General features: G+C 44.2%; 1 protein-coding gene across 2 annotated transcripts in view; it reads right to left on the bottom strand.

Annotated features, from left to right (window-relative positions):
* The window catches only part of POP1 (POP1 homolog, ribonuclease P/MRP subunit), a 287819-nt gene that overhangs the window by 233735 nt on the left and 27002 nt on the right, over window positions 1-27082 (bottom strand). For both annotated transcript variants that reach the window (XM_069220529.1, XM_069220530.1), the window contains exons 5-6: window positions 10981-11229; window positions 6538-6625 (exon numbers count right to left, since the gene is read on the bottom strand). In XM_069220529.1, the coding sequence (XP_069076630.1) occupies window positions 6538-6625; window positions 10981-11229 (337 nt within the window). The remainder of the gene's footprint in view (window positions 1-6537; window positions 6626-10980; window positions 11230-27082) is intronic.

Below are 27082 nucleotides of genomic sequence, written 5' to 3'. Positions count from 1 at the left end.
TCCCCTGACATGGTGCACCTCCAGCCACTAACTGCCCCCTGTCACCTCTTCTTTTATTCCAGCTGAGCTCCCCGCTCCAAGAGGTGCACTATGTACCCTCAGTTAATCATTTGGGCCATGCCCGCCATTGCGTCTTGTCTACAGCACAGCAGCCGTGATCAGCTTAATGTCCAGCCGGAAGGGCGTAAATCCTTTGTCCGGCCCTGCGCACTCTCCCTCAGGCCTGCCCGCTTGGATGTCCTGTCAGTCCACACGTGCCCTGTGCTTCACGATCGCCTCACTGTTTTACACCCTCAGGGCAGTGCGTTCCCGGGCCGACCTCCTTCTCCTTGCCACAGGGCTCCTTCCTTGCCGTCTCGAGGACTCCAGCGCGCACCTGTGTTCTAGCGCGCTCAGCGCTTCTTTGTTGGAGGGGAACACCAAGTCCCGGGCCTTTCCCCTAGGCTGTTCGCTCCTCTGATGGGCAGGGTCCTCGCCCCTTTTGGAGCCGCCTCTCACCTCCTTGGTCAACCGCTCTCCGACCACGCCTCCTCCAACGCTCACTCTACTTCAGGGCCACCTTAGCCCCGAGCCCGCCGGCTGATTCCCGGCCCCCGCTGTGTCCCCGCCTCGTCCAGGCTCTGCCCCGCTCCGCCGCAGCCTCTGCGGTGCGTCCTGCAGACCAGCCGCCGGCCTCAGTGCCCTGCTAGTCCGCTCTTTGATCACGCCCGGGCGCCCAACCACGGTCCGTTTCTCGGGGTGTGAGGCGGTCACCACTGGGCCACGGGGTATCCTCTTCACACCCCACGACCGTATCATACTCACAGGCTACCTCCGAGGTTAAGAATTAAAGGATAATTAGTAGGTCTCGGCAGAGCAGCGCGTCTACATGTCCGCCATTGATGCCGGCCAGGCCACGCCCCTGCTTTAGAGATAATGATGTGGGTGTCGTCCACCTAGCACATGAAACCCCAGAGACCGTACCAGCTTGGCTGGGGGGAAATATATAGATTTAACAGAGGTGAGCTGAGCCCTTTGGAGCGCCACAAAGAAGCTGGAATGCTTCTGCCCTGAAATTAGCCCAGTTAGTGAGAAAGGACTCCAACAGGGCAAGAGCAGTATTTCTCAACTGTCTGACGCAATCTATGCACCAGATAGGAAGGGGACATCATATGTATGCCTCCTAAATCAATGATCCTGAAAGTCCAATAAGGAATAATTACCTGGTGGCTAGACTTCCATTTCAAAGGGCAGATGTGGACAGTGTTCATACTGATTATACCAACCCTTTTTCATACACTCACTCCTCTTCAACACCCTAAGGCCCACTGCAAAAACTGGATTCTCATTGGGTCCATAAAAGGTACTTTTGTTCTTTGAATTACAGTAATTACAGTAACCTGAAAACATAACTTAAAGAGCGTACTAAAAAAAATAAAAATAAAAAACACACACACACACACACACAATGGAGAGATAGATCATTGGCCAAGTAACGTTTTGGTCTGCCAGACCTGGTTCTAGAGTGCACTTCTTTTTAGGTGGATGTACACGTGATCAAGAAAAATGCCTTCACTCACTGAGCAAGCGAGCCACTGCGTAAAGGGGGATGACCCATTGCTCCCAGCTGAATGCTTTCGTCGGGGAAAGCAAAGTGCAAATGTTAGCTAAACAGATCAGTGGAACTGACCCATTGTCCCTCTATATTTCAATTCAGGATTTTTTTTTTTTTTTTTAATAACGGGAACTTACAAGACAGCTAAATCAGTCTGTAGGCAAGAATGAACACTATCATCCTGTACTGTAATTGCTTTTAAAATGAGAAACTGCTTGATAGGGAGGAGTACCACAAAGGCACTAGAGACAGCAACATTAATTCTATGGTGGTAGTCTGGTAGCTGCTTTATTTAATTTCCCATGAGTTCACTTTCAGAGAATGTACTTTACTGGAAACGGTCACTTGGTGCAGGGTTTACCGAGGCAAGGAACTCCAATAAATCTTTTACATTTGGTCAACAAAGGTGCTGCTAAAAAACACATTTTACATGGTTTCGGATCTGCCCACCTTGTCACATTGCCCTTGTGAAGTATTGGAACAATTATCAGGAGATTGGGAATTTAATGCAGTAAAACATGCTGCCATCAGTAGGTTGAGACTACATAACTATTATAACTAAAAACTCTGTAGACAAAAGCAATCAACTCATGCCTGCTTAAAATGTGTGGTGTTGCAACTGAAAACAGGCACAGTGCTTTTCCAGAGAAAGGAACTGCAAAGATGCCACTTGTGGAATACACATACACATGTTTGCTGTTAATCATGTTGGAATAGCTTCAGTTCTTGTGGCTTTTCACACGTATGTAGTGCCAAGCTTACTGGTAGCACTTTTGGAACTTTTCAAGAAATTAACTTCAGCAGTACAAAATTAGTTGCTACACCTTCCACAGTATTAACATTTTGCATGAAAAATGTTTCTGTGAACATTCAGAAATTGCAAATATGTTAACTTTATTGAGCTACGTACAATCTTTTGAACAACTCCACGTACTTTAGAGAGGAAATAGCCTTTACAAGGCAGACACTTCCACGCATGTCTTTACCACACAAGGTAGGTATATTTAAAGTAGGTGTGTGTGTGTGTTTGTAGCTATGGATGTGTGTCTACATATACACACACTATATATATACACACACTATATATATATATATATATATATATATATATATATATATATATATATACACACACACACACACACACATATATACACACACATATATATACACATACACACACACACACTAGCAACTGGTGGTCACCCGTAGATATAGTTAGGACCAGGTTTCCACAGAAAAAAACACTGACTTGCCTAAATCTTTTGCACCATTTGACGAATCTTCACGACATTTTCCAAAAAAAGTGTTCTGTGTTTCTTGTTGAGCAGGGAAAGCTTTGGGGTAATTCGTCAAGCGGGTCGTCGAGAAAAAGGGGGTAAAAACACGTGTGTTTCCCATGCTAATTCTCATAGGACTTTTGAACACAACTACAGCCTGAATTATACCAAATTTGGCAGAAAGCTAGCTTTCGGTACGCAGATTGTACTTTCATTTATTTGGTGTAAATCTGTTCAGAAGTTTTTGAGAAATTAAAGGAAAAGCAACATTTGTGTATCTGTGGCTGGGTGCCTTTGCGATTCTTCGCATATTTTCACGAATGCGCATGACTAGAAAGTTGCAGCCGCACTTTATTTCACTGATGTGAAAATCCTCATTGAAATTGGCATAGGTGATCAGGTGGAAGGTACCCTGACCCCAGGGGTGAGATTTAGGTGTGTTTTAGGGGTAAGTTATGGGTTTAAAATAATTTTGCGTCACCATGCACGGTATTCGTGAAAATTCGCAAAACATTCGCAAATGTGAAAAAATTAGTTAAAAAAAAACACTGACCCATTCATACACTAATTCATTCACTCATACATACATTCGGAGACTCATGCGCCCATTCACACACCAACTTAATCACTCATTACCCACACAGACTCACACACCTACTTTCAGACCTACTCAGACACTGACGCACCCCCTCACAGATCCACAGACTGATACAGACCCTGTGGCCAACTTGTGCTGCACATGGCACAGGTTTGGGTGGTTATAGGGGCTTGGCTGCAAAGCGTGGGTGCGGCGGGGGGTTTGGATAAAGTATAGTAATTACAATTACTTTACGTTAAAAAACCATAGAAATTCACTGGAGAAAAAAAAAGGTTACAGAAACGTTATAGTCAGGTTCTGAATTTACTTGTACAAAGCCATCGAATTTCTGCAGAGTTCTTTCAAGTAACTATAACTCGCGCCTTCGCCAAGCACAGCTAATTACTCCACACAGTATATCACTGATGGGATCTTGTATAGCATCTTTGATATTATCACTGCAACATTTGCAATAACATTATTGATGAGAAAACTGCGCATGGCAAGGGCACGAGTTATAGTTACTTGAAAGAACTAACTATAAATGCTGAATTTCTATGGTTTTGTACGAGTAAGTTCAGAACTTATCCATAACGACCTTGAAACCTTAGTTTTTGTCAATATATATATATATATATATATATATGTATATATTTATATCTATAAAGTATATTACCTACTGGCAGTTGCCAGTAGGAAGTTTTAGTTAGGACCATGTTTCCATAGAAAAAGCGCTTTTTGATTTGTCCTATTTTTGGTGGCGTTTGACAAATCTTCACAAAATTTTCCCCCCCAAAAAAGTACTGGCGATTCTTGTTGCACACTTGAAGTTTTGGGGTGATCTGTCAAGCGGTGACCGAGAAAAATGGGGGGTGGGGAATGAAAAAACATGCATTTCCCATGTTACTTCCCATAGGAGCTTGGATCACGACTACAGCCCAAACCACTGGACAAAATTACACCATATTTGGCAGAAGGCTAGCTTTTGGTACGCGGATTGTGCTTTATGTTATTTGGTGTAAATCCATTAAATAGTTTAAGAAATAAAAGGAAACCTAAATTTGTATATCTGTGGCTGCCAAAACTTCACGAATGACAACCTCGTGCAGGGAAATGCGGACCTCTGATTTGCTGTCAACATAAGAAGTGTTGGCAGCCATTTTGGGACTCTGCTTCAGCTGAGTCCCACAAACCAAAACGTGAAAAAAAAAAAGAAGAAACAGGGTCAATGTAGAGGCACCCTGACCCCTTAGCTCTGGTGCTGGGTTTCCAGAAGGAACCCGCCAGGGCGAAAAAGCAATTAAAAAAAAAACAAAAAAAAAAAACATTTTTACAGCAAATTTGTGATGTTGTCGCAAAAGTCACGGTAAAAATGTAAAAAATAAAAATTTAAAAAAACAAGTGCGGTCCCCCGAGGAATCTGTTAAAGCCCCCGGGTGGGCTAGGTCTGAGGGACATGTTTAAAATAAAGGAGGGAGTGCACAGGGCACCCTCCTGGGCTTGTGTGTCCCGGGGACCACCACCTCCCTGAGGCTTAATGCTAATTCTATGTGGGGGAGGAGGGGTGCTGCTCCACCGCAGCCCTAGAGACTGCCACCTCCCCAGGGAATCTGGGGGGCAGTGCAGCCCCCACACAGCCCCAGGGGCCGCCAGCTCCCCGGGGGGTTTAAATAAATACAATGTAGGTGGCGTGCCCTCCCCCTCACCCCAGGAACTACCAACTCCCTGGGGCTTTAAATAAATACAATGCAAGAGGGGTGGCATGCCCCCTCTCAGACCCACACAGCCCCACGGACCGCCACCTCCCCAGGGCTACAATAAAAGACAGCTCCCACCAAGCAAAATCAAAAAGAAGTCTGCTTTCTGACAGCAGGAGCGGCCAAACAGCTCCCGCTTGCAGAAAGCAGAGTTTTCATCTGTTTCCCTGCAGGCAAATACGTGTGCATGGTAATAGCTGAAAACATTGCTCCCACAAGCAGGGAGCTGCTATTTAAAGCAGCTCTCTCTGCTTCTGGCAATGCAGACTCCCGCAGGACGCTGGGAGCTGGCTGGGACCTCAGGGGCCTTGAGGCTACCCCCGCGATCCTGTCACTCTCTCTTACATCCCTGAATGGAATGGAAGAGAGTGAGAGAGATTGTCATTGCAATGGTCTCTCAATGCAATGACTCAAGAGAGTAAGATTAGCAAGTCGTTTGTATGAATGCTATAGTAAGGGCACAAGAAGTAGGGGGACTAACCAAATTAGATAGTATACAAGTGACTTCATGGTGCGTGGTATCACAGCATGTGACATGGCATGTGACATTGCAATTGGCATCACAGGAAGTGACAAAGGAATTGGCATTACAACCCATAACCTCACAGGACGTGACATCTGATCTCAAGACCTCACACATGTTCAACAGGTCTACAAGGAGTACATTTTAACAAATTATCAGATTTAACAAATGAGAATTATATATATATATATATTTACAGTCATATTTGTTAGGTTTTAGCCGTGGGTAAGGCTAAAGGGTGGTAAGGGTATTTTTTTTTTTTTAATAAAAACGTACTTAGCATGGTAAAGGTATACATGGGAAAAGGTACATGCATGGTAAAGGCATGAGCTGTATAGTCAGACACACATTTTAGAAAGCTCAGACTACATGGAATTTAAAATCTTAATGTACCAATTTACAGAACAAAAAAAAACTTCTTTAAAGTAGAATTATTTGCAAAGCGGGAAGCAGAACACCATAAAACCTGGATGCAAATACAACACACTCACTAATTATTTTTCAGTGCCTATCAAACAAAAAAAATGGCTTGCCATTTCTAGAAGTCTAGTTAATATGAATCATCTTATATGGAAGCTGAACTATTTATACTTTAAACTTGACCAAATGTTCAAATTTCGGTCAAGGCTCAGCTGGCCCTCATCTGTCCTCAGGTCTCACAAAAGCTAACACCCTGCTTTATTCTCTACCTCAAAGTTCATACAGTGCCAGTTTCACAATCTGATAAGAGGATAAAAAGATTCCATTTACAAAGGTGCGCTCTTAGGTCGTGGACAGGACATCATAAACTCTGTTAAAACGATTACCTGTCTCTGAACTGCATAACTGAGCAAGAGAATTCAAAAGCTCTTCTTCCTTTCCAACCAACTCCAGGCAGCAGTAATAGGAGAGATCCTAAAGCAGAGGAAAATAATAAGAAGATTCATAAGACATGTACACAAGAAAGTGATTTTTCTTACTGCCCTCGATATGGCTCTAATCACATATGAATTCAATTCAATGCTCTCTTGAAAACCTAGCTAGTGGCCAAAGGAAGATGAAGAAATACAGATTATCAGCTGTGGGAGAGGTAGAATGTATACAGTAAAGATAAGGGATATTTCTAATGCATACATGATTAAGTTAGGCCAGGAGGCTGGTGTGGGTAATGGGTTTGGACATTTATTCAGCAGATTTTACTCTTCAGGTTAGCACTATATAATTTCAGATCAGCCTAGATTTAAGTATTTTTTTTAAAGTAGCTAGGTTTACTGTTATATAGGGTCAAATAAGAGCTCTACAACGACTAGAACATTTCTGAATAAAGGGCAGGCGCAGCGGCAAAAAGTCAGATCAAAGACAAATATCACACCAAGGATGTTCCTAGAGTCACAGAAAAAAAAGCAGTTCTTTTATCTTAATCACCATCAAGAACGGGTTGGAACACATCACCAGTTTTAGTGTTAGATGGATGAATATGAACTCCTATTTCATTGGCACAAAGGTGCCTGTGTATATAGATACATTGCTTCCCTAGTAACTGGTTAACGTCCCTAACAAGAGCAAGCCACTTTAGGACACTGAAAGATCAAAGAAAAGAGAAGCCTCAGCATATGGGTGCACTTATATCTAAGATGGAACAGTTTTAAGGAAGAAATTGTGTTGCCTCATACAACAATAGAAATGCTCAAGGCACTTAGTAATGTTCACCTTAAGAACTTGGAATTTCCGGCATATGTGTAACCAGAATTCACCCATCTTTACCAACAGACACAGAGATACAGGGAAGTAGCAGTAAAACAGAGGAACTGAGTATGACTGCAATAAACCTGTGGGCCTAATCAGTAGGTAGTGTGGTTCAGAAAAACAACTGGTTCAATCTCAAATGTGGCCGAACATGAGAAAGGACTGGTGCACTGCATTTGCCACATAGCTCACATAAAATAAATTGCACATCAGTTAAACAGAGCATTAGATTATAAAGGGAGATAGGTAGCAATGATCATGGTTAATTGCTGTTTTAGTATGAAAAACATCAGGCTTTACCAATTAAGACAAGAAGGTTCCAAAGGTTCATTCGTCAGAACAAAACCTTGAATATTTCAGAGTGGAGAAATAAGAGTAAGTCACAATTCAGATAACAGGTGGTTGAGAGCCTAAACTCTTCCACATACACAAGCTTTTACAAGAATCAAACTAGTTTTATATTATATGTGTTCTTGATGGGATCTGCACTTTTGTGAAGTGAAACCACCGTTTTCACTGTCTTGATTATGTTAAGGCAGAGGTTTCTTTAGCCCAACAGTTTGCACACTTACTCAGACAACCTTTTTATTTATTTTTCCTGCCTGAAAAGAATGAGAAAGGGCAGAAACATTCTGCTGTACACCGAGATGAGGTAGTACCTCAGCTTGGAGAGCTGCAGCATGCCTTGAGGGACTACTCAATACCAGTAACACAAGACATCCAGAACAGTTATGTGATAGGGAGTAATTTCTAGACAATTTATGTTTAAGAGTTTATAATTATGAAGCAGCTAATGCGTATTAGTTATTATAAATGTAGGCTAACCTGAATGTCTTTTTCTGCAGTCCACATGCAGGGCAGATTCTTGTAAACCATCTTTAAGTTAACAGAGACCTATTTTATGGAGCACTTCAATTGAATCAATCGTTATGTGGTCTCAAGAAGTGGTAGTACATTCCAAAGGATATAAACTGAAAATGGCCAGCTTTTACCACAGCACTGATCTAGGGGGCAAGAGTTGTATCAGAGTAACAATTCAGCATTTAGGGTATGTTATGATTGTAGTGGTCAGATTATCTAAGGCCCAAAGGTCATTATAATGAGCTGAATTTGGGTGCAGATTCCTCCAATATTAGTATGTTGCTTATACAAGGATATCAACAGAGATATCGCTTTTGTTCGTTAGTAGAAATGGTTAAATAATTTGGTGAGGTTTGCCTGAATGCCCATTTCATAGACCAGCAAATGTTGCCATGTCTGCATCCCACATATATTTGAAAATGCAACCAGTAGTGCCACAACAATTCCATCAGTATAATTTTGTATGGTGGTGAACATCAGGAGGAGCACTGTTGCACTTCTCACGTGAAGAGAGAATGATACAAGAGAGCTAACCTACATATTTTAACTTCAGTTGGACACGGAAGGAGTTGACCCATTTCAAGATAGTGTAGGTCACCACTTTACAAATATTTTAGCCTTTTGAGCAGCTCATGATTGACAGTATCAGGGGCTAAGATGAAGGAGTACTCGCAGTGGTTTGATTCGGTTTACTTAGAATGTCGAGAGGTTCTTACTCTTTTGGTTACTTTCCTGAGTCTGAAAATGGATTGCTAACTACACAGAAGAAAACGTGTTCCAAAGGCTAATGGAACGGCTGCATTACTTAGGAGGCTGGCCTTTATTTGGTCCACTGTAGATTTCCTACTGAGGTGAGAAGATTGCATTTTAGGAAGACCTCCCCACTGCAAGGGATATTTTGACAAGGTCTGTTATGTTGCTTAACACAGTTTGAAAGGAACTGCTTCTTACATAGTGGTTCGTCAGCAGGTTTGAAGCTTCGAAACTATAGAAGGGACTGTCTCTTCCTTTTGCATAGACTTGAAGGTCATGAATTGAGTTAGTCGAAAGGGTAGATCATTTGGGGGAAAGATATGTCTTGTTAGCCCTTGCATTACCAATTCTCCCCACGTAACCATGATTTATTTAAGACATTACCTGTACTATTACTTATGTTTTGCTCAATGACGTATTCCTAATGCAGATGTATTTAGGTAGTGAGTTTCGGCAGCTCTTTAAAATTGGAGAGATGAATTTGAAGAAACTACAGGTGAAAAGAAGTATCAAGCACAGACCAAATAGTTTGACTGTACAAACTCAAAACCATGAGGTTCCCTGCAAAAACGTGTTACAGGCCTTGTATGCCCAGAAAAAATCCAATCCATTATGTATATTATCACAACATCAATGTGCACACATGGACCAAACCTAACATTATTCATGTTTAAGCATATGCAGTCATAATGATGAGGGGGTATCGATCCAAATATATACCAGCCAATACACTGTAAACAGCAAAGCAAGCAATCGAAGGCACCATCAACTGTTTCCACTCAGTTTAAGATTTGGTATAAAGGATACAACACCAGCAAGGAGCAATTTACTGAATAAAACCAGAAGGGAGTAAGGATTGGCAGGTGAAATTGTACGTGTTGTTATTTAGAAGGCTAAAGGATGGAAATTTGTGCTTTGTATGATTCACTTGGAGCCCAATTAATAGGTGCTCGAGGAAAAAGTCACAAATGTACCGAAAGTGAAACTGCAGCACTTTTCGGGCTTTAGTCGCCAAGAATTCCCGAGCACTCCCAAGAATCATGTACAGTCACATCAGTCAGTAGTGTACAGCGTAACAAATTTGCATAAAAGTTTCATGAATGCCCATAAACGTATGAATTTCCAGAGGTACACAACTTTCACTGGTATTACCATTTAAAGCACTCAATACCAACTCCTAGTAATTTTGCACAAATATAAATTTCACCATACATCAGGAAGCATAAGCCAAACCCAGTAATGCACATTCAGTAATTAGGTACTTGGATTCTACCTTAGTAAAATATACTTTTTGCAACACACAGTGTAGTATCATCTGATTCAGGGTTAATTTAAATCAGATTCAGCAAGCAATGTGAAACACACAGAATTCTGAATGTGACCAAGTTACCGCAGCCAGTTTCTCTTCAACATAAGAAGAAATGCTCCGACTGGCGCATTGGATAACACTGCTAAAGGTTTAAAAAGAACTGCAAGGAATTAATATTCCTTTTTGCCAAGTGCAGCACAGTGTTATAAAGAGATATGCCTATAATCATATCACTTATCCATGTATGAACAATGAACCAGGTAACTAGCTGTGGTCTGCAAGAAGGAAAGTCAATTACTTCATAATCCCATCCTCCATGTTTTGGAATGGATGGCATACTTCTGGTCAGAAGCAAAAGGTAATACACTCAGGATGACAGAGGAAAGACAAAAAATTACTTCTTTACTCCTGGCTAGAGACCTTCACTTTGAAAGGAGTACCATGACAGGGAGTCATGGAGTGTACCCAAGCAGAGAGAGATAAACTGGGCTGTATCCAAGAGCTAGTAAGCCTCCCATTTATTACATGAGTGGGATTTACACCACACTCTAACATTATTGAAGGTATACGTGCAATTTTTTTTTAACTGAAGTGCTATAACCTGAAGAAGGCAATGAGTAGTCATTGCTCGAAAGCAGGCTCTGTAACTCTTCATCGTAGGTCTGTCTCCCAAGCAGTAACCCCACTTCTTCACCATGTGGAATCTCTTTGCATGCCAGATATGAGTCTCTAGCCAAATATTCTTCAGTTGCCGTCGGTTGAACTCTTGTTGCAGGTTTCCATGACGTCTTCGAGCTTTGCGGCATTTGCTTTTTGGCTGTTCTTTTTTTTGAGTCATCATCTTGTCCATCTATGTTGAAGAAGAGGGGAAATATACCATAAAATATGTAATCTCAAATCATTATCAGACTAAGCTGTGCCCAATGTAGCACTGAGGGACTAAAGCAGCTTTAAATATGAAAATAACTACAACAATTAAAGAATGCACTAAAGTAGAAGCTGTAAATAAAATCCTACAATCTGGGCAGCAAGTGAATGAGTATCAAATGACAATGCACAAGACAGCTCAGGATATTAAAAAAAAAAAAAAATCGAGGAGTACATGATTATCTCTGCTGGTTTAGGCTTGAAAGATAAAGTAAGCATACTTGAAACACAAAGTTGCTGTCGAGGTCCATGTAAAAATGTGCCTACCTACTACAGGCATAGAAAGGAAGGACAGAAAACCTGAAGGAGGCACATCAAGAGCAAATCGATGCATCAGCTTATCCATGAACAAACATTAAGGAAATACCAGAAATTTTCAGAACAAACAATGTAGCCGTAAGCACATACTATTACAATTATAACTGGCACCTAATACCCACTTCAAAGCACTTTGTGACCAAAAGACTAGGGCAGCAATTAGATACAGTCAGAGGCAATCAAGAGGGATTAGACAGCATTTTATTTGGAACAGCCACATATAAGGGAAAAGTGAGGCGTCAAAAAGAGGGGTAAATATATTTGTGTATATGGCTAACTAAGATTTGATTGCAACTCTGCAGGAGATAAACCGTAGCTGGAAGATTGGTTTCTTCAGAAACTAGGACTGCACAAGGCTTATAGTCTAATAAGTAAATTTAGGAGGTAAAGTGCCAGAACAGATTGTAGATATTGTTGTGTCACAATTTAGCATTGCAACTAACGCAAACCTAACAAGTTCAGGCACATTACATTCACTGTCAAATCATTGCATTCTGATTGGTGCAATTCAGATACAGAAGATAGCAAAGATCTAAATTAAATTGAATGTGAGCGAACCTATCAGGCCGCCAAAACTTCTTGTTTTTCTTCAAACAGCCTCTTGCCCTGCAAATCATTTCCTCAGCTTTGGAGCAGTAGTCCATGCCTCCTACCCATTCAGCCAAAGGGAGGGTTCTTTCGCTTTTCCAATAGTGTGGAGTCGTTCACTTATCTCCTAAGAAGCCATTAGTCAAGAGTAGTGGGGCAGACCTGGATCCTTCGTAGACCTCCATTAAGCCTTGCACTGCTGCTCTGGGATCTACAGCAATTGAAATTCCCAGCTCCCGCCTCAGCGTCTGCTGTACACGTTCTGAATATTGTGCAATTACTTGGCAGTCCCATATTGTATGTAGAAATGTGCTACAGGCCTTTTCACAATGTAACCAATTGGGAGGGGGGTGAAAATACTCTGTGGACATATTTGAACTGGATTAGCCTGAGACAGAAGAGATGGCCAGCTAGGGGGAAGCAATTTTTGCCTTAGTTCACTCATCATCGTCTAGTTCCTTGAGCTCCTGTTTACACTTCTCTGCAGCTTTTTAAGGGGTCTGGCACGTTAATTACTGATGATCTGTATATTTTAGAAGTGTCCCTTTCCCCTAATTTTCTCCATGATTAATCTGGGTTCCAGGAGGAAAAACTGGCACAACTGCAGATATCTAAAGAATTGTGTTTTATGTAAAGAAAATTCTTCCAAACAATTACTCAAATGACTTCATGTGTTCCCAAGCCCACACGTTGCCTAGGCTTGATATGTCTATTAAGTCCCCTGGTTGGAATCCCTCTAGCCTTATTAAATGGCAGAGCTAGGTAGTCTGACATACAAGAGTTTCTTTTGTGAACCTTCCCTGCCACTCAATATGCTTTAAGGTCTCTCACCAGCATAGTATTGGTATCTTGGTGAAGGGTGGTAATGTGAGAGGGACTGTGGTCCTATATAAGAGGAGTGTAAACATTCTCTAGAAATTCGAGCTCTAGATTGACACCCCCCCCCCCAAAAAAAAAACAAAACAAAAAAAAAGAAGAAGGTCGCTGATCACCAAAACACTTTAATTAAAAATACATGAGAGGCCCAGTAGTATGAAAGTTCTGGCACTCCCATTCCACTGTCATATGGGGCCCACACACATTTAGCAACTGATTGCCTTGGGAGGTCTCCTACCCAAAGGAACCTGCCAACTATGAACTGCATCTCTGAAGTAGGGTGTAATGGCTTGCAGAAAGTTTTGAAGGCTACATAGAAGCCACGCCACAGAAATCATTTTAACAAATGTTCATGTTCCCATTATGGAATCAGTGCATCCCTCCAGCTCATGTTTTGCATTCAAATCCCAATATTAGTACAAGTCTGCTGCCACAAGTATGTAAAATGGTCTTCTACAACATCCAATTGGGTGTGCAGCAAGCATGGTGGACTGTGACCTTTCATTGGGACAAACAGACTTTCCCCAGTTGAACCTAAGCCCTGCCTCTTCAGAGTAGATCTTCAAAATGTGGGTGACCAAGGAACAGGTGTGCCAGTATGCGGAATATAGGGAAGAATATGGTCAGCACATAAGGGCATCTCTCCACTGAACGCCCCTCAACCCCCACCAAGGGCTGTGAATCTTCTTGTATTCCCTCTGCAAATCGTTCCATCAACAGTGAAAAGAGTAAATGAAAGAGGACACACCGGACTAGTGCCGATCTCCACCAGAAAGGGGACAGACAATGCTCAGTTTATTCTAACTCTGGCACATTGGGCAGTGTACAGAACCGTTATATATTTAAGGAAGAGAGGGCCAACATCCTCTTTAGGATTAACTGCATGAACAGCTAGTGGACAGTACAGATAGGTTTCTCTGAGTCCCTCAACACCAATTCAGCCGTGCACTGCAGCTCTCCTGCTCTCAGAGGGACAGAGCTCCCAAATAGAGGAGTTGGATCTCCCTCTTTCAGAGATGTAGATCCAGCATATGACTCAGACATGCCAATGAGGAAGACATTGGGCCTGAACCCAATGTTCAAAAACCAGAATGCAAAATCACTGCTCATTTTGTTCTTGGAAACTTTATTTGAAACATCCTCCAAACAAACTCCTTATTAGTAGATCTGCTTGGCCACACTGGTGGTAATGCCAAAGCCAGACAAACCTCCAGACAAATGCTCTTAATACCGCCCTATGACTTTAATAAATAAGGAGATGAAAATATCTGAGAAGGTCCTTGCCTGTAGGCCAGTCAGGGTGTTAAGGAGCATATATTTAGTTCTTTAACCATGGGGCAGTCAATTTCTACCTGCAGTGGCGTCTGTAACTTATAATGCTGAAAATGAGTTACTTAACTGTAACTTCAGTTCTCCGGTATTGGTATCTTTCATAGATTGATATTGGGGAATGATTCAAGCGTGTGAAAGTGGGAGTCCCACAGTATCATAACATAGCCGTATGTATTATTACCAAAGGCCCGAGTGGCAATGAATAGTCACTTTAATAATGTATCTATGTACTTTTTAAACAAGGACTTAACTTAAAACTATGACCAACCAGGCAACAGCACCCTTTTGAACACTCCCAAGAGAGGCTGCATCCCTCAGATTTTCTACCGCAAATCGTGTGAAGGAAGTCTCCTTGAGCTCTGCTCAGTTTATTCCTTACTTCAAACTAAGTCAGCTGAATTCTATGTCTGATACTTCCAGAAAAGGACCCTTTAGATCTTGCAAGTCCTGTGGAAGAAAGCGACTTCATGTGGATGACTCACATAAAGAATGCCTTTACTGCCTCTACCCCAACCATCAGGTAAAGGATTGTAAGATACGTAGAACTTTCTCTTCAAAGACTTTGAAGGACAGAGAAGTGAGGCTACTTCTGTGGCTAGAGAAGTCTAAAACCCAGAAGATTACCACTTCTGATGATGACAGTGACACCTCTGAGAGGTCATGAAAAAGGGCAAGATCCTCTGATCAGGGGACATCTGTGGAGAGCAGAAAGGCCTTGAAAACACACCGTAAGGCCCCCCTGAAACAGTAGGAGAAAACCCTCATCTCCACAGAAAGGGCCTCTTCTCAGCCCACCACCCCATCTCTGAAAGTCAGGAGAATCAACAATGACAAAGGAACAGACTATTTCAAAAACACCATCAATGACATCATTCCTGTCGACTGTCAAAACTCCCATATAGCCAATGAGAATTCACCCACTGTTGAAGCTTCTGTCAGTCTATGCTGTCAATGGCAGCACTGTCGATGACATCAAAGGCAACACCAAGGAAGCCATCATCATTGGCGAAACAACATTCATCAATGCCTACAACTCCAGTGCCAACCATGGAGTCGGTGATGGGACAGTCGATGATGATAATAAAGATGGTTACAGGAACAGTGACTCCAGCGCTAAAGTCCCCAAGTAAGGTTTCACCTTTTCGTCCAACTCATCTGCTGGATATCGAGTCAGATGATGGACCATTTGGGTCTGCACACAGTCCATCTGAGTTATTAGTTAAATTCCCATGAGGATGATGACCTTGAGGAGGAAACGAACAGTATCACCAGCAATATTATTCCAAGCACCATTATCAACCTCAATAGCAGGAGGAACTACAATTACCTGTTTCATTGGCCCGGGATCTGCAAGCTATGTTGCAGGATTATAGGAGGAGGTTTTCTGAACCACCAACTGAACAGCAGTTGCTACCACCTCAACTCGGAAGGATACGTGGGTTTGTTTCAACAAACATCTCTGTTGCTGGGAAAAATATATAATATATTGGTGAAAAGAACCAGTGGGGGACAGAAAGTAAGTATATTTTCTGATGGATACAACTACCTGTGGATTCCTCACCTAATGAATACTCCCATTGCGCCAGCACTCGACGGAAATCTTCTTCCTAGCTTCTGCACGTCGACGAGGACGTTACATTTGCCCACGCGACGCCGTCTGACGTCATACAGGCAATAAGAGGTCCTCGCCGACGTGCCGACGTCAGTTCCCTTTTTTCCGTGCCATTCGAAACGGTTATCTTCGAGGGAGCTACTGTTGCTGTTCGACAGTTACAGTGTGTTTTTTGGCTGTGTTTTTTCTCTGAGATTACAATGTCGCAGAGGAAGTCAGGTTTTAAGCCCTGTCGTGAGTGTGGGGGCAAAATGTCGGTAACGGACCCACATTCCGACTGTTTGTGGTGTCTAAGTTCCGATCATGATGTTGGCAGGTGTGATTCATGTCAGCATATGAATCCGAAGGCCCTGAAAGAGCGCGAGGCCAAGCTTTTTATGGCGAAGTCGAAAAAGAAGAGTCACCATCGAAAATCCTCATCACCGAAGTCTCATTGGCGTCATCGGGACTCCCGGCGTCGTCGAGAATCACGGCGCCGGTCGAGTAAAGAGAGGTCTCGGTCGAGGTCGCCATCGACACGGCGTCGGAAGACTTGGGAGGTCAGTCCCACAGTCACTCCCCATCCGTCAACGCCGTTGCCTTCTCCAGCCTCACCGACTTCGCCCGGGTCGTCGGGCCAACCGCCTTCAGTGTTTGAGGTTCCACAGCCTCAAATGTTTTCTCAGACGTTACAGACGTCGAGGCCGGCGTTGGTGTTGCCTTCGATCCAGGCACCCCAGTACCCGGCTTTTCCGGCCCCTGGAGCCGATAATACCGCATTTTTAAATGCAATGTTCTCCATCTTTCAGCAGATGGCTCCAGGTGGTGCACCGGCTGGGCCTTCGGGCCCTTTGGCTTTTAACATGGGTGCTCCGGCTCCGTGCCGGTGTCGGCTCTGGTGGATCCAGAGACTTCGGCTCCGAGAGTTTCGGCTCCAGCGGCTTCGGGGTTTTGGCCAGTGACGCCGTCTAGGCCTTCTACGACTCCGAAGCAGTCTTCTCTCCATCCGACTCCTGGTTCGGCGCCGAAGGTACCTGTGGCGCCTGTAGACCCGACGTCGGACGGATCCGGAGGTTGGAGTCGTTCTTCGACATCTGCTGACGAGATTGAGGAGAGGCTGCACTCGAGGAGGCTTGCTCTCCGTCTCCTGGAAGAACAGGAGTATCAGCAGAACCTGGAGGAAGGAGAGATTGAGGACTCTTGTGAGGGTCTCCATGGGCTGGACACGGCTAGTGGCCTAGATACTTCCCCTGAGTGGGACTTGTCATCTCCTGGGGAGTATACGGAAGAGGCAGCCACTTTTCATGCTGTTATAAGGAAGGCAGCTAACGTCTTGGAACTGCCTTTGCCGGTGACTGAGGTGAAGCAGAATCTGTTGACAGAGGTGTTGCACCCGGCCTCTACATCAGCGGAACCACTTTTGCCGTTCAACGAGGCGCTGCTGGAACCTGTTTTGGAGGTCTGGAAGAAGCCGGTGTGTTCTCCAGCTGTCTATAGGTCTTTGGCTAGGAGATATCGGGCTGCAACGGCTGACCCTGGCTTTCTTACCAGACATCCAACACCTGAAAGCTTGGTGGTCCAGGCTTCCTGCTCGGCAAGATCTGCGCATGGGTCTTTTCCATCTGTGCCATCGGATAGAGACTCCAAGAAGATGGACATGGCATCCAAAAAGGTGTTCTCGTCATGTAGCATGGCATTAAAGTCCACCAATGCTACGTGTATTTTAGGGAGGTACATTTATGCACTGATGGACAAAATTACATCTACGCATACGGAGGTCCCTCAAGGTCTATTGAATCTGGTATCGGACGCTCAAGCTGCTGCAACTCAGGTTATCCAATCTGGGTTGGATACAACTGACTGTGGCTAGAGCAATGGGTACTGCTGTAGTTCCGAGGAGGCAGGCTTGGCTTCGTAACTCAGGGTTTTCATCGGATGTACAGTCGACCCTGCTAGACCTCCCTTTTGATGGGAACAAGCTCTTTGGTGCCAAGGCAGATTCGGCCTTGGAGAGGTTTAAGGAGAGCAGGGCCACGGCCAAGTCGCTAGGATTGCAAGCCACTTCTTCTGCCTCCTCCAGATTGTTTAGGAGGTTTCGAGGATTTGGTCGTGGCTCCTCCTCTTCCTCCTTTCGGGGGAAATTCCAGCAGCCTACCTCCTCTCTCTCCTATAGATCTTTTAGAGGGAGGGGTAGGGTCCGAACCAGGGGAGCCTCTCAACAGCACTCTCCCTCTTCCTCTTCCACTGGAGGGGTGCAGCTGGGGAAGCAGCCTTAGGCTTCCACCTATTCCCACTCACTCTTCTCCCATAGGGGGGAGGTTACTGTATTTTCTCCACAAGTGGGAGGTCATCACATCAGACTCCTGGGTTACCAGCATTGTGGGAAAAGGCTACACCCTTCCCTTTCGGGAGTTTCCACCCCCCATCCTGCCCCACCCATCTTATTGTTCAGAAGAACACCTCCTGTTATTAGAACAGGAGGTTCAAGTCCTCCTTTCAAAGGGCGCGGTGGAGTTGGTTCCAGAGCAGGAAAAGGGTCAAGGTTGTTACTCAAGGTATTTCCTGATTCCCAAGAAGGATGGTCGGTTGAGACCAATCCTGGACCTGAGGATTTTGAATTGGTTCCTCAAACAGGAAAAGTTCAAGATGCTGACCCTAGCTCAGGTGCTTTTGGCGTTGAACAAGGGAGACTGGATGGTGTCTGTCGACTTGCAGGATGCTTACTTTCATATCCCGATACTCAAGTTGCACAGGAAGGATCTCCGGTTTGTGGTGGGGTCGCAGCACTATCAGTTTGCGGTCCTCTCGTTTGGTCTTACTTCAGCACCTCGAGTCTTCACGAAGGTGATGTCGGTGGTTGCGGCAGAGCTCAGAAGGAAGGGGATAGCAGTATTCCCGTACCTGGACGACTGGTTGATCAAAGCCAAGTCCCCGGAGCTTGTGTTGCATCATCTGCAGTCGACAACCCAGTTGTTGTTCGACCTGGGCTTTTCGGTGAACGTGCCCAAATCTCACCTAGAGCCCTCTCAGCGCCTCCAGTTCATAGGGGCAGTACTGGATACAACATTGAATCGAGCCGTTCCTCCGCGGATTCAAGACATTCAGGCGTTGGTTCCAATGTTTCAAAGTGGAGCGGTCATTCCAGTCCTCAAGGTCCTACGTCTGCTCGGTCTGTTTGCCTCCTGCATACTGTTGGTCATGCATGCTCGCTGGCACATGAGGGCTCTTCAGTGGTGCCTCCGAGGGCAGTGGTCTCAACACAAAGGAGATCTCGAAGGTTCTGTAAAGATCTCCAGAGATGCTGCCACGGATTTGAAGTGGTGGATTGAGGGCGACAATCATTCCCGGGGAAGGCCGTTCATGCAGCCTCCACCAGTGACCACGGTTATAATGGATGCTTCCACTCTAGGGTGGGGAGCTCATCTGGGGGACCTGGAGATCAAAGGGCTTTGGTCTCCAGAGGAACAGATGTTTCATATCAATCTGTTGGAGTTACGGGCTGTACGTCTGGCTCTCAAGGCCTTCCTCCCATCCCTTCGCGGTCAGTCGGTTCAGGTCCTGACGGACAATACTACCGCGATGTGGTATATAAACAAACAGGGAGGAGTGGGGTCGTACCTTCTCTGCAGAGAAGCTCTTCGGCTATGTTCCTGGGCAAAGGACCATCAGATTTGTTTGGTAGCAAATCATCTGGCCAGAGTCTTGAATGTACGTGCGGACAGTCTCAGTCGACATTTCTTGGCCGACCACGAGTGGCGTCTCCATCCAGATCAAGTCCGTCTAATCTTCCAGATGTGGGGGTTTCCTTGGATAGATCTGTTTGCCACCCGGGAGAACTCGCACTGCCCGTTATTCTGCAGCCTCCAGTATCCGGTGCAAGGAGCGTTGGGGGACGCGTTTCAGAGAACCTGGTGCGACCAGTTGCTTTACGAGTTCCCCCGCCCATACCCTTGATTCCTCGAGTGTTGAGGAAAATTCGCCAAGACCGGGCCCAAGTAATCTTAATTGCTCCGGATTGGCCAAGGAGGGTGTGGTATTCCGACCTTCTCCAACTCTCACTGTGCCCTCCGCTCCGTCTCCCTCTCAGGGCAGACCTCCTCTCGCAGTCGCAGGGGCAGGTTTTATACCCCAACCTCCAGAGCCTGCACCTTCATGCCTGGAGATTGAGCGGGGCAACTTGAGTTCCTTTTCTCTCCCGCCTGATGTAGTGGATGTTATCTTAGCGGCCAGTCGACACTCCACTAAATCTATCTACGCTAATAGGTGGTCTAAATTTGTGGTATGGTGTGGAGAGAGGCAGATTGATCCCTTACGTGCTCATTTGTCGGATGTTTTATCTTTTGCTTGGTCTTTAGCACAGAGGGGTTGTGCAGTGGCTACTGTTAAGGGTTACTTGTCTGCCTTGTCAGCCTTTATTTGTCTTCCAGACCAGCCTTCGTTATTTAAATCTCCTATAGTACTTAGATTCTTGAAGGGCCTTATGAATACATTTCCTCCAAATCCTTTCGTTATGCCTCAATGGGATTTGTCCTTGGTCCTAACTTTCCTTATGGGGTCCCCTTTTGAGCCTATGCATTCTTGCCCCATAAGATTGTTAGTTCTTAAAACAGTTTTCCTGGTTGCTATAACATCTGCAAGGAGAGTGAGTGAGTTGCAGGCTCTATCGGTAAAACCCCCTTATACAACTTTTTATGGGGATAAGGTGGTGTTGACGACCAAGGCTGCTTTCCTTCTGAAGGTTGTTTCACCCTTCCATTTGGCTCAGACAATTACTCTTTCCACGTTTTATCCTCCGCCTCATCCTTCAAAGGAAGAAGAGAGACTACACCGCTTGGACCCAAAGAGGGCGTTAAGCTTTTACATAGACAGGACAAAGGATTTCAGGTTGGAGGATCAGCTTTTCATCGGTTACGTGGGAAAGAGGAGAGGAAAGGCAGTCCATAAGAGAACACTCTCCAGGTGGGTTGTTCTTTGCATTAAAATGTGTTACTCTTTAGCAAAGAAGGATCCCCCTGATGGTATAAGAGCTCATTCCACCAGAGCTAAGTAGGCTTCCTCGGCCTTGGCTAGAGGTGTTCCTGTGGTCGACATCTGCAAGGCCGCAACTTGGTCGTCCCTTCATACTTTTGTGAAACATTACTGCTTGGACTCTGAGGTCAGAAGGGACAGCCATTTTGCACGGTCGGTGCTGCAGGATTTCTTTGTTTGACCATTCAGGCACCCACCACCGAGTGCGGTACTGCTTTGGGACTCTATTCATTAGGTGAGGAATCCACAGGTAGTTGTATCCATCAGAAGAACGAGTTACTTACCTTCGGTAACGACTTTTCTGGTGGATACATTAGCTACCTGTGGATTCCTCACGGTCCCACCCGCCTCCCCGTTGCCTGTTTGGTCTAACCAAGTAATTCTTGAGTGTGCTCCTCTTGGTTTTGAGGATTGGTATATATCATGTATATATGCTTGTGTGTGTGTATATATATATATATATATATATATATATATATATATATATATATATATATATATATATAGTTCATATATTTACTTGTTTTAATAAAAAAAAAGAAAAAAATAAAAATAAAAAAAAAGAAATTGGTAGACCGACTTTTCAGAATGATGTATTTGTTTGAAATGTCATTAAATATTGCTATGGTTCTTTCATCTCAATGGTTTATTATTCTCAGGCACGTAAAAAATGTTGGTACTGATGTCGGCGAGGACCTCTTATTGCCTGTATGACGTCAGACGGCGTCGCGTGGGCAAATGTGACGTCCTCGTCGACGTGCAGAAGCTAGGAAGAAGATTTCCGTCGAGTGCTGGCACAATGGGAGTATTCATTAGGTGAGGAATCCACAGGTAGCTAATGTATCCACGAGGAAAGTCGTTACCGAAGGTAAGTAACTCGTTCGCCTGTCTCGTGTGTGTTGTCCCTGCCACGTGACACAAGACTCAACTGAAGTTACATATTTCAATAAAGCCCTGGATCTGTGTTTTGCAGAATATCTGCTCATATCTAAACAGAAGTTCATAATGGTGTTAAAGTCTACCCTACGATTGTCACTCCCAGCGGGAGTCCAACAGTAATTCAACACAATAAGAGGATGATTTTCTGTAAATCCACATTGACGTACATACTTATCAGTGTTCCTGGGAGCCACTCCGGCCTGTGACACCAATGTACCGACCTAAATTGTTGGTGTGGAGATCTGCTTCAGGTGGAAGGTGTTTTGGAGGCGAATGTAGACTCAAGAGCCATGAGTCAAACCAGAGTAATGCACTCTGGTGTAACTAAAGCAGCCAAGAAAACCGCAGTTCATACCCAAAAGATGGGTCACATGAAGGTGTAATATATTCAGAGAGTATCTCCTTACACAGAGCTTGACTGACACTCTCTCACTTTGGTTAAGGCTGTTCACATTCCAGACATACCGCAATTCTGTTTAGTTGCCATGTTTTGTTAAGGAAAGAGCATCCTGTTCTGTGCATATCTGGCTGCCCTGAATTCTCCAAAATCCCCCCAACACACCCCCGGTGAGGAGTGTTGGCAAAGAACTTTAGCCTGCTGGACTTTTAGGTGACTGTATGTTAAAGGAATTGCACTAAAATATAACACAGTGGAAATGGGCAGTGATCTGTTGCGAATTTCATTGCAAGCTCAGAGCAGCAGAGGTGCACAATAAAAAAACAGAACTTCCATTTAATGCAGTTGGAAGGGGCAACCAATGTCTTTGAAGTATTTCCATTCTGTGGTAATGGATGTTTTAATTTGTCCATTTTGTGCCTAGCTGGAGCGAGGGTGCAGCATTTAATTCATCCATGAGCAGCATTTAAGCCATCCATGAGCACAATTACTATTTCCTGCACCAAGATAAGCACCATAAACTGACTGCTGATTTGACACGTGAAGGATGGTGAATGGCCAAAGGGTGGGTCGTTTCATGTGCAGGTGTCAGACCAGGACAAGCTCTGTCATTCTGCACCACAGACAATTCCTGTGAAGAGGAGCGGGATAATCTGGGAATCAGAGGGGGTCCCACAGCTTGGGCAAAAGAGCACAGCAATGTGCAGTACTCTCTATGGTGAGGAGAGGCAGATGGTCACTGTGGTTAGGCACATAATCCGTATTAAGGGAAGTACCACCTGGGTGTGGTTTATAAGTTTTCTGAGCAGTGCCAATGCTCCAGTGGTATGGTCTGCTGAACTCCTTGGGGATCAATATTGTGGTAGTGTCTGTGGGCCACCTAATAAGGCAATGGAGGAGGACCAACAGCATACCTATTGCTGTGTCCATAGCAATAGTTCTCTCACCTGTAGAGCTGATACAGCCTCTTACTTCAGAGCTATGAAACGCAACAGTATATACAATTACAAATACAAAGACAGCAAGGTAGGACTAAACTGAGCCGATGTTTGAAAGTAAAGAAAGACTTTTCGTAGTTCTTTAGTTTAAGATGGTCTTTCAAGAGGGTGCTCAGCATAATAAAAGGCGATCAGAAATACAGTTGAAAGCGGAATTGGTTATTTCAGAAGTTCAAAGGAAGTGGACCCAAAAGCACTGGAGATACTAAGACAGTGTTGGGCACTGTTCAAAAGAAACGTCAAATAGTTTTTTAACTAATGTCATGATTTAGTGGGTGGGAAATCACATTTATGTTAACTTTGTAAATGAATGCTTTCAATGTATTTCCTTGCTTGATACACATGCAATTTTGGAGTTTTATAAAGCATTTATAATATTTGGGAAATTTGCTGATTTTATGACGGTGAGGTGCTTTTATATATAGTCTTAAATATTTCAAAATTAAGTGGGTGTTTCAAGTTTAAGGTTGCAATACAAGTTGTGGAAGGTTCAACGTGTTCTTCTCCAAGTAAAACTGGGCATACTTTGTTGACTGAGAACACTGTAAATCAGAAGTGCAATTTAGTGGCCATATGTATGGTGGTGTGGAATTATATAGAGATGTGAGGGGACTAGTATGCAAGATTGAAAAAAATGTGTACCCAGTAGCATTGTGTGAGCCTGGTACTGCCAATGGAGGCAAGTGGAGCACTATGTGTTTGGTGCGCTCTTATAAGGAAGTGAAGTACTGTTGTCAGGAATTATATTTTTTTATTGTTAAGGGACCACCTGCAAAGGTGAAGCAGAGTACATGGTCACAAGTGAAAGTATTACCCTTGTAAGTTGTGGCTGCAAGACACAGATTCTACCTCTGTGCGCACTGGGAACAGTCATCATTGCACACTAAGTTTCAACAAGTGGATGGTAATTGAGGCAGAGTATAATGTCTGTCAGTTTTTTCTGTGTGTTTCAACTTGCATGCCCTGGAGTCCAGTATCATTGTGTATTGATGAAAGGACCCAACTTGTCTTCAAAGGACCTAAGTGTAGGGTTTAGTATGCAAGTGCTTCCTGCCCAGGGAATCTTTTGACACTGGTCAGACGCTATATAATGGACTGGTCTTAGGGGTTGGAAGTACTGCAATACTTTGTTGTTTCAATGTTTTTATGATCGGTCAGCACATACTGAAAGCAATCATCATCATCATGGGATATATAGCCCAATTGATGTTGGTGCTGCAGAGGGAGGAAGGACAGTGCTGAGTGCAATTTTAAGTGTGTTTTCCATCTGTTATTTGGGCATGGTGGTATGGCCAGCTAGTGTGGCAGAGTGCTGGGTGTGGTAGAGTGCAGAGCTGTATGTGCAGTCAGTGTAAACTAGTGTGCACTGCTTGAGAAGATAAAGACATCAGAGTTTGTCTCCTGGTTTCTGCATGATTGTTGCATTTGACTGACATCTACCCATAAGGAAAGGGGATGAAATAGTGATATGATGTGTCTGTATGCATAGGCTGAGTGAGCATACTGTAGAGTGTTCTGTGTGGACCATGAGAGTACGTGATGCACAAAACTCTGTCTCTGTGCTGGGGTGAAGCCAGGCAGTCCAGCTTATGGTGGTAGAATAAAGTCCTAACATGCACTATCATGTTTAGTCTATCAGGTAACAGCCCAAAATGAAATAAATACTACCAGAAAGGCTTCAGACACTTGGGTGAAGCCCCAGCATTTAGACTACAATTCACTCCTAGGGTGGAGAGACCCGATGAAATTAATGAAGGGAGCTTCAGGGCAACCTGAGATGAGACAGGGTTTGGTGCCCACCTCACCTGCTCCAGACAGAGAGGAGGATACGGCCTCAGAGGCATACCACATGCTGGAGTCTTGGTCAGTGCCAAAGCTTCAGGATTTGTCAGAGAACTTACCCAAGAGGAGTTCAGTAAGGCTTAAGTTGGGCACTCTGCTCTTTTGTACTTGCAGAAGGTTGCCCAACATTGGTATTAGCCAAATAGAGTTTGGGAGGAAGGGTTGCTGTACAGCAAGTGTGCGGACACAGAACTTAGCTCCAGGCTGAGGCTGGTAGTCTTGCAGGTTCATAGGAGTGTTCTGCTGTCAGAAGCCCATGATCTGCTTAAGGTGCCCTGCTAATGGTACATACAACATGTTTGAGCCTAAGTTCTACTAGCCAGGGATGGTCCACACACAATTCTGAGAAGCCTGACTGAACAAGCTAACAAACAAATGAGGCAATTTAAAGCTTGTGGGTTCACTTCACATGGTGCAGTCTGTAAAAAAGGATGAGGCGCAGAACCAAGATTCAAATACTTCACATGACCGGTCAACTTTTATAGCTAGAATGCACCTGGACATGGAAGTCAGTCCCTAAACAGAAAGTGGTCCATAGAGGACAAATCACAGGGATGCATTGGGACAGGTTGGATACTAAGTACAACAAGACTGCAAGAAGTGGAGCCTGTTCAGAGGCACTGGATTTCACAATTTGTGTACGGAATAACTGCTATTGATTAATTACTTGGACTGTTCTTCCACTCCCCAGCATTGTGTAGTGGACCATGCTATGTACCCAAACCAGATTAAGGAACACTTGTCCTCATTAATGCAGAGATGCAATTAAACCAGACTTTTACAGCTCAGTCACCTCAGAGAGCTGTCAGTCAAATGACGGGGTAGCAGAGCTTGCTGTCCCTCAATGAGGCCAGGAGTAGGATTCACAGTTAAGGCTTCTGCAATACCAGTGCTTCCATTCCAGTAGCCTACACACTACTGGAACGATCGCCTATAGCCACAGTGAAGTTTTGATTCTTGATAGAACAATAGCAGTCACAGTCACCTATATCTTGCAAGAAATGTCTTGCTCTTCTTGGACTTTCATGCCAGATGGTAATAGGTAGGGAGGGCCATTATTTTCAGCATACTTGATGGCAATTCCTTGTGCTCAAATTAGCATATGCCTTGACATATTTATGTAAAGATATGAATCAAGCAGTCAGGGCGATATGCAAGATTAAATATGAGGTTGCACCCTAGCATGCAATCCAGTAGATGCTGTCCATTGCATCCACAAACTGGAAGGAGTTGGATGGAGCACAGTGAGTGCGCTGAAGGGGCATGAAAGACCTGGTTTCTTGAGCTTCGAGTAGCTAGTGACAGAAGCAGTTGGTATAGGTTCACATGATAAGTGTACGGGAATAGTCAGGACTCTGATGAGGACAGAGAAGAAGCAGCTTAGGCTAGGTGTGCTTTCACAGGGATCCTGCACAAGTAGAAGGCATATGGTAAAGGTAGTACAGATATGCATGCCATCACCTAATCTTCATCTTCATCTATGAATTCAAACCCAATACTGAAATACTCCCTCACTCAACTAAGCGGATGGCTCTAAGCCATACCGAACACAGAAGACATCCTCCTCCCTCAACATCCCAACACACACACACACCCTGTACCTCAACCAGCTTCACCGACTCCTCATCCACAGTTCTTTTCCAACTACTGAAACACATATTGAAAGCCTTACACAGCAATGATTCAGTCTACCTTAATTCCACATCAGATTTCAGAAACCTTCCAGACACCTTTGCTCAGCCCGGACTCGTACTCACACACATTCACTGCTTATGCAGCACCTGAAGTGACATCTAACTGGCTCCAAAAGGGCAGAATGACCTGCCTTTACACATATGAACAATTTCTAAAACAGGGAAGAAAATGA

This window comes from Pleurodeles waltl, chromosome 2_2, assembly GCF_031143425.1.
Source record: "Pleurodeles waltl isolate 20211129_DDA chromosome 2_2, aPleWal1.hap1.20221129, whole genome shotgun sequence".
Taxonomy (NCBI): Eukaryota; Metazoa; Chordata; class Amphibia; order Caudata; family Salamandridae; genus Pleurodeles; species Pleurodeles waltl.
This window is presented reverse-complemented; position numbering and strand designations above follow the sequence as displayed.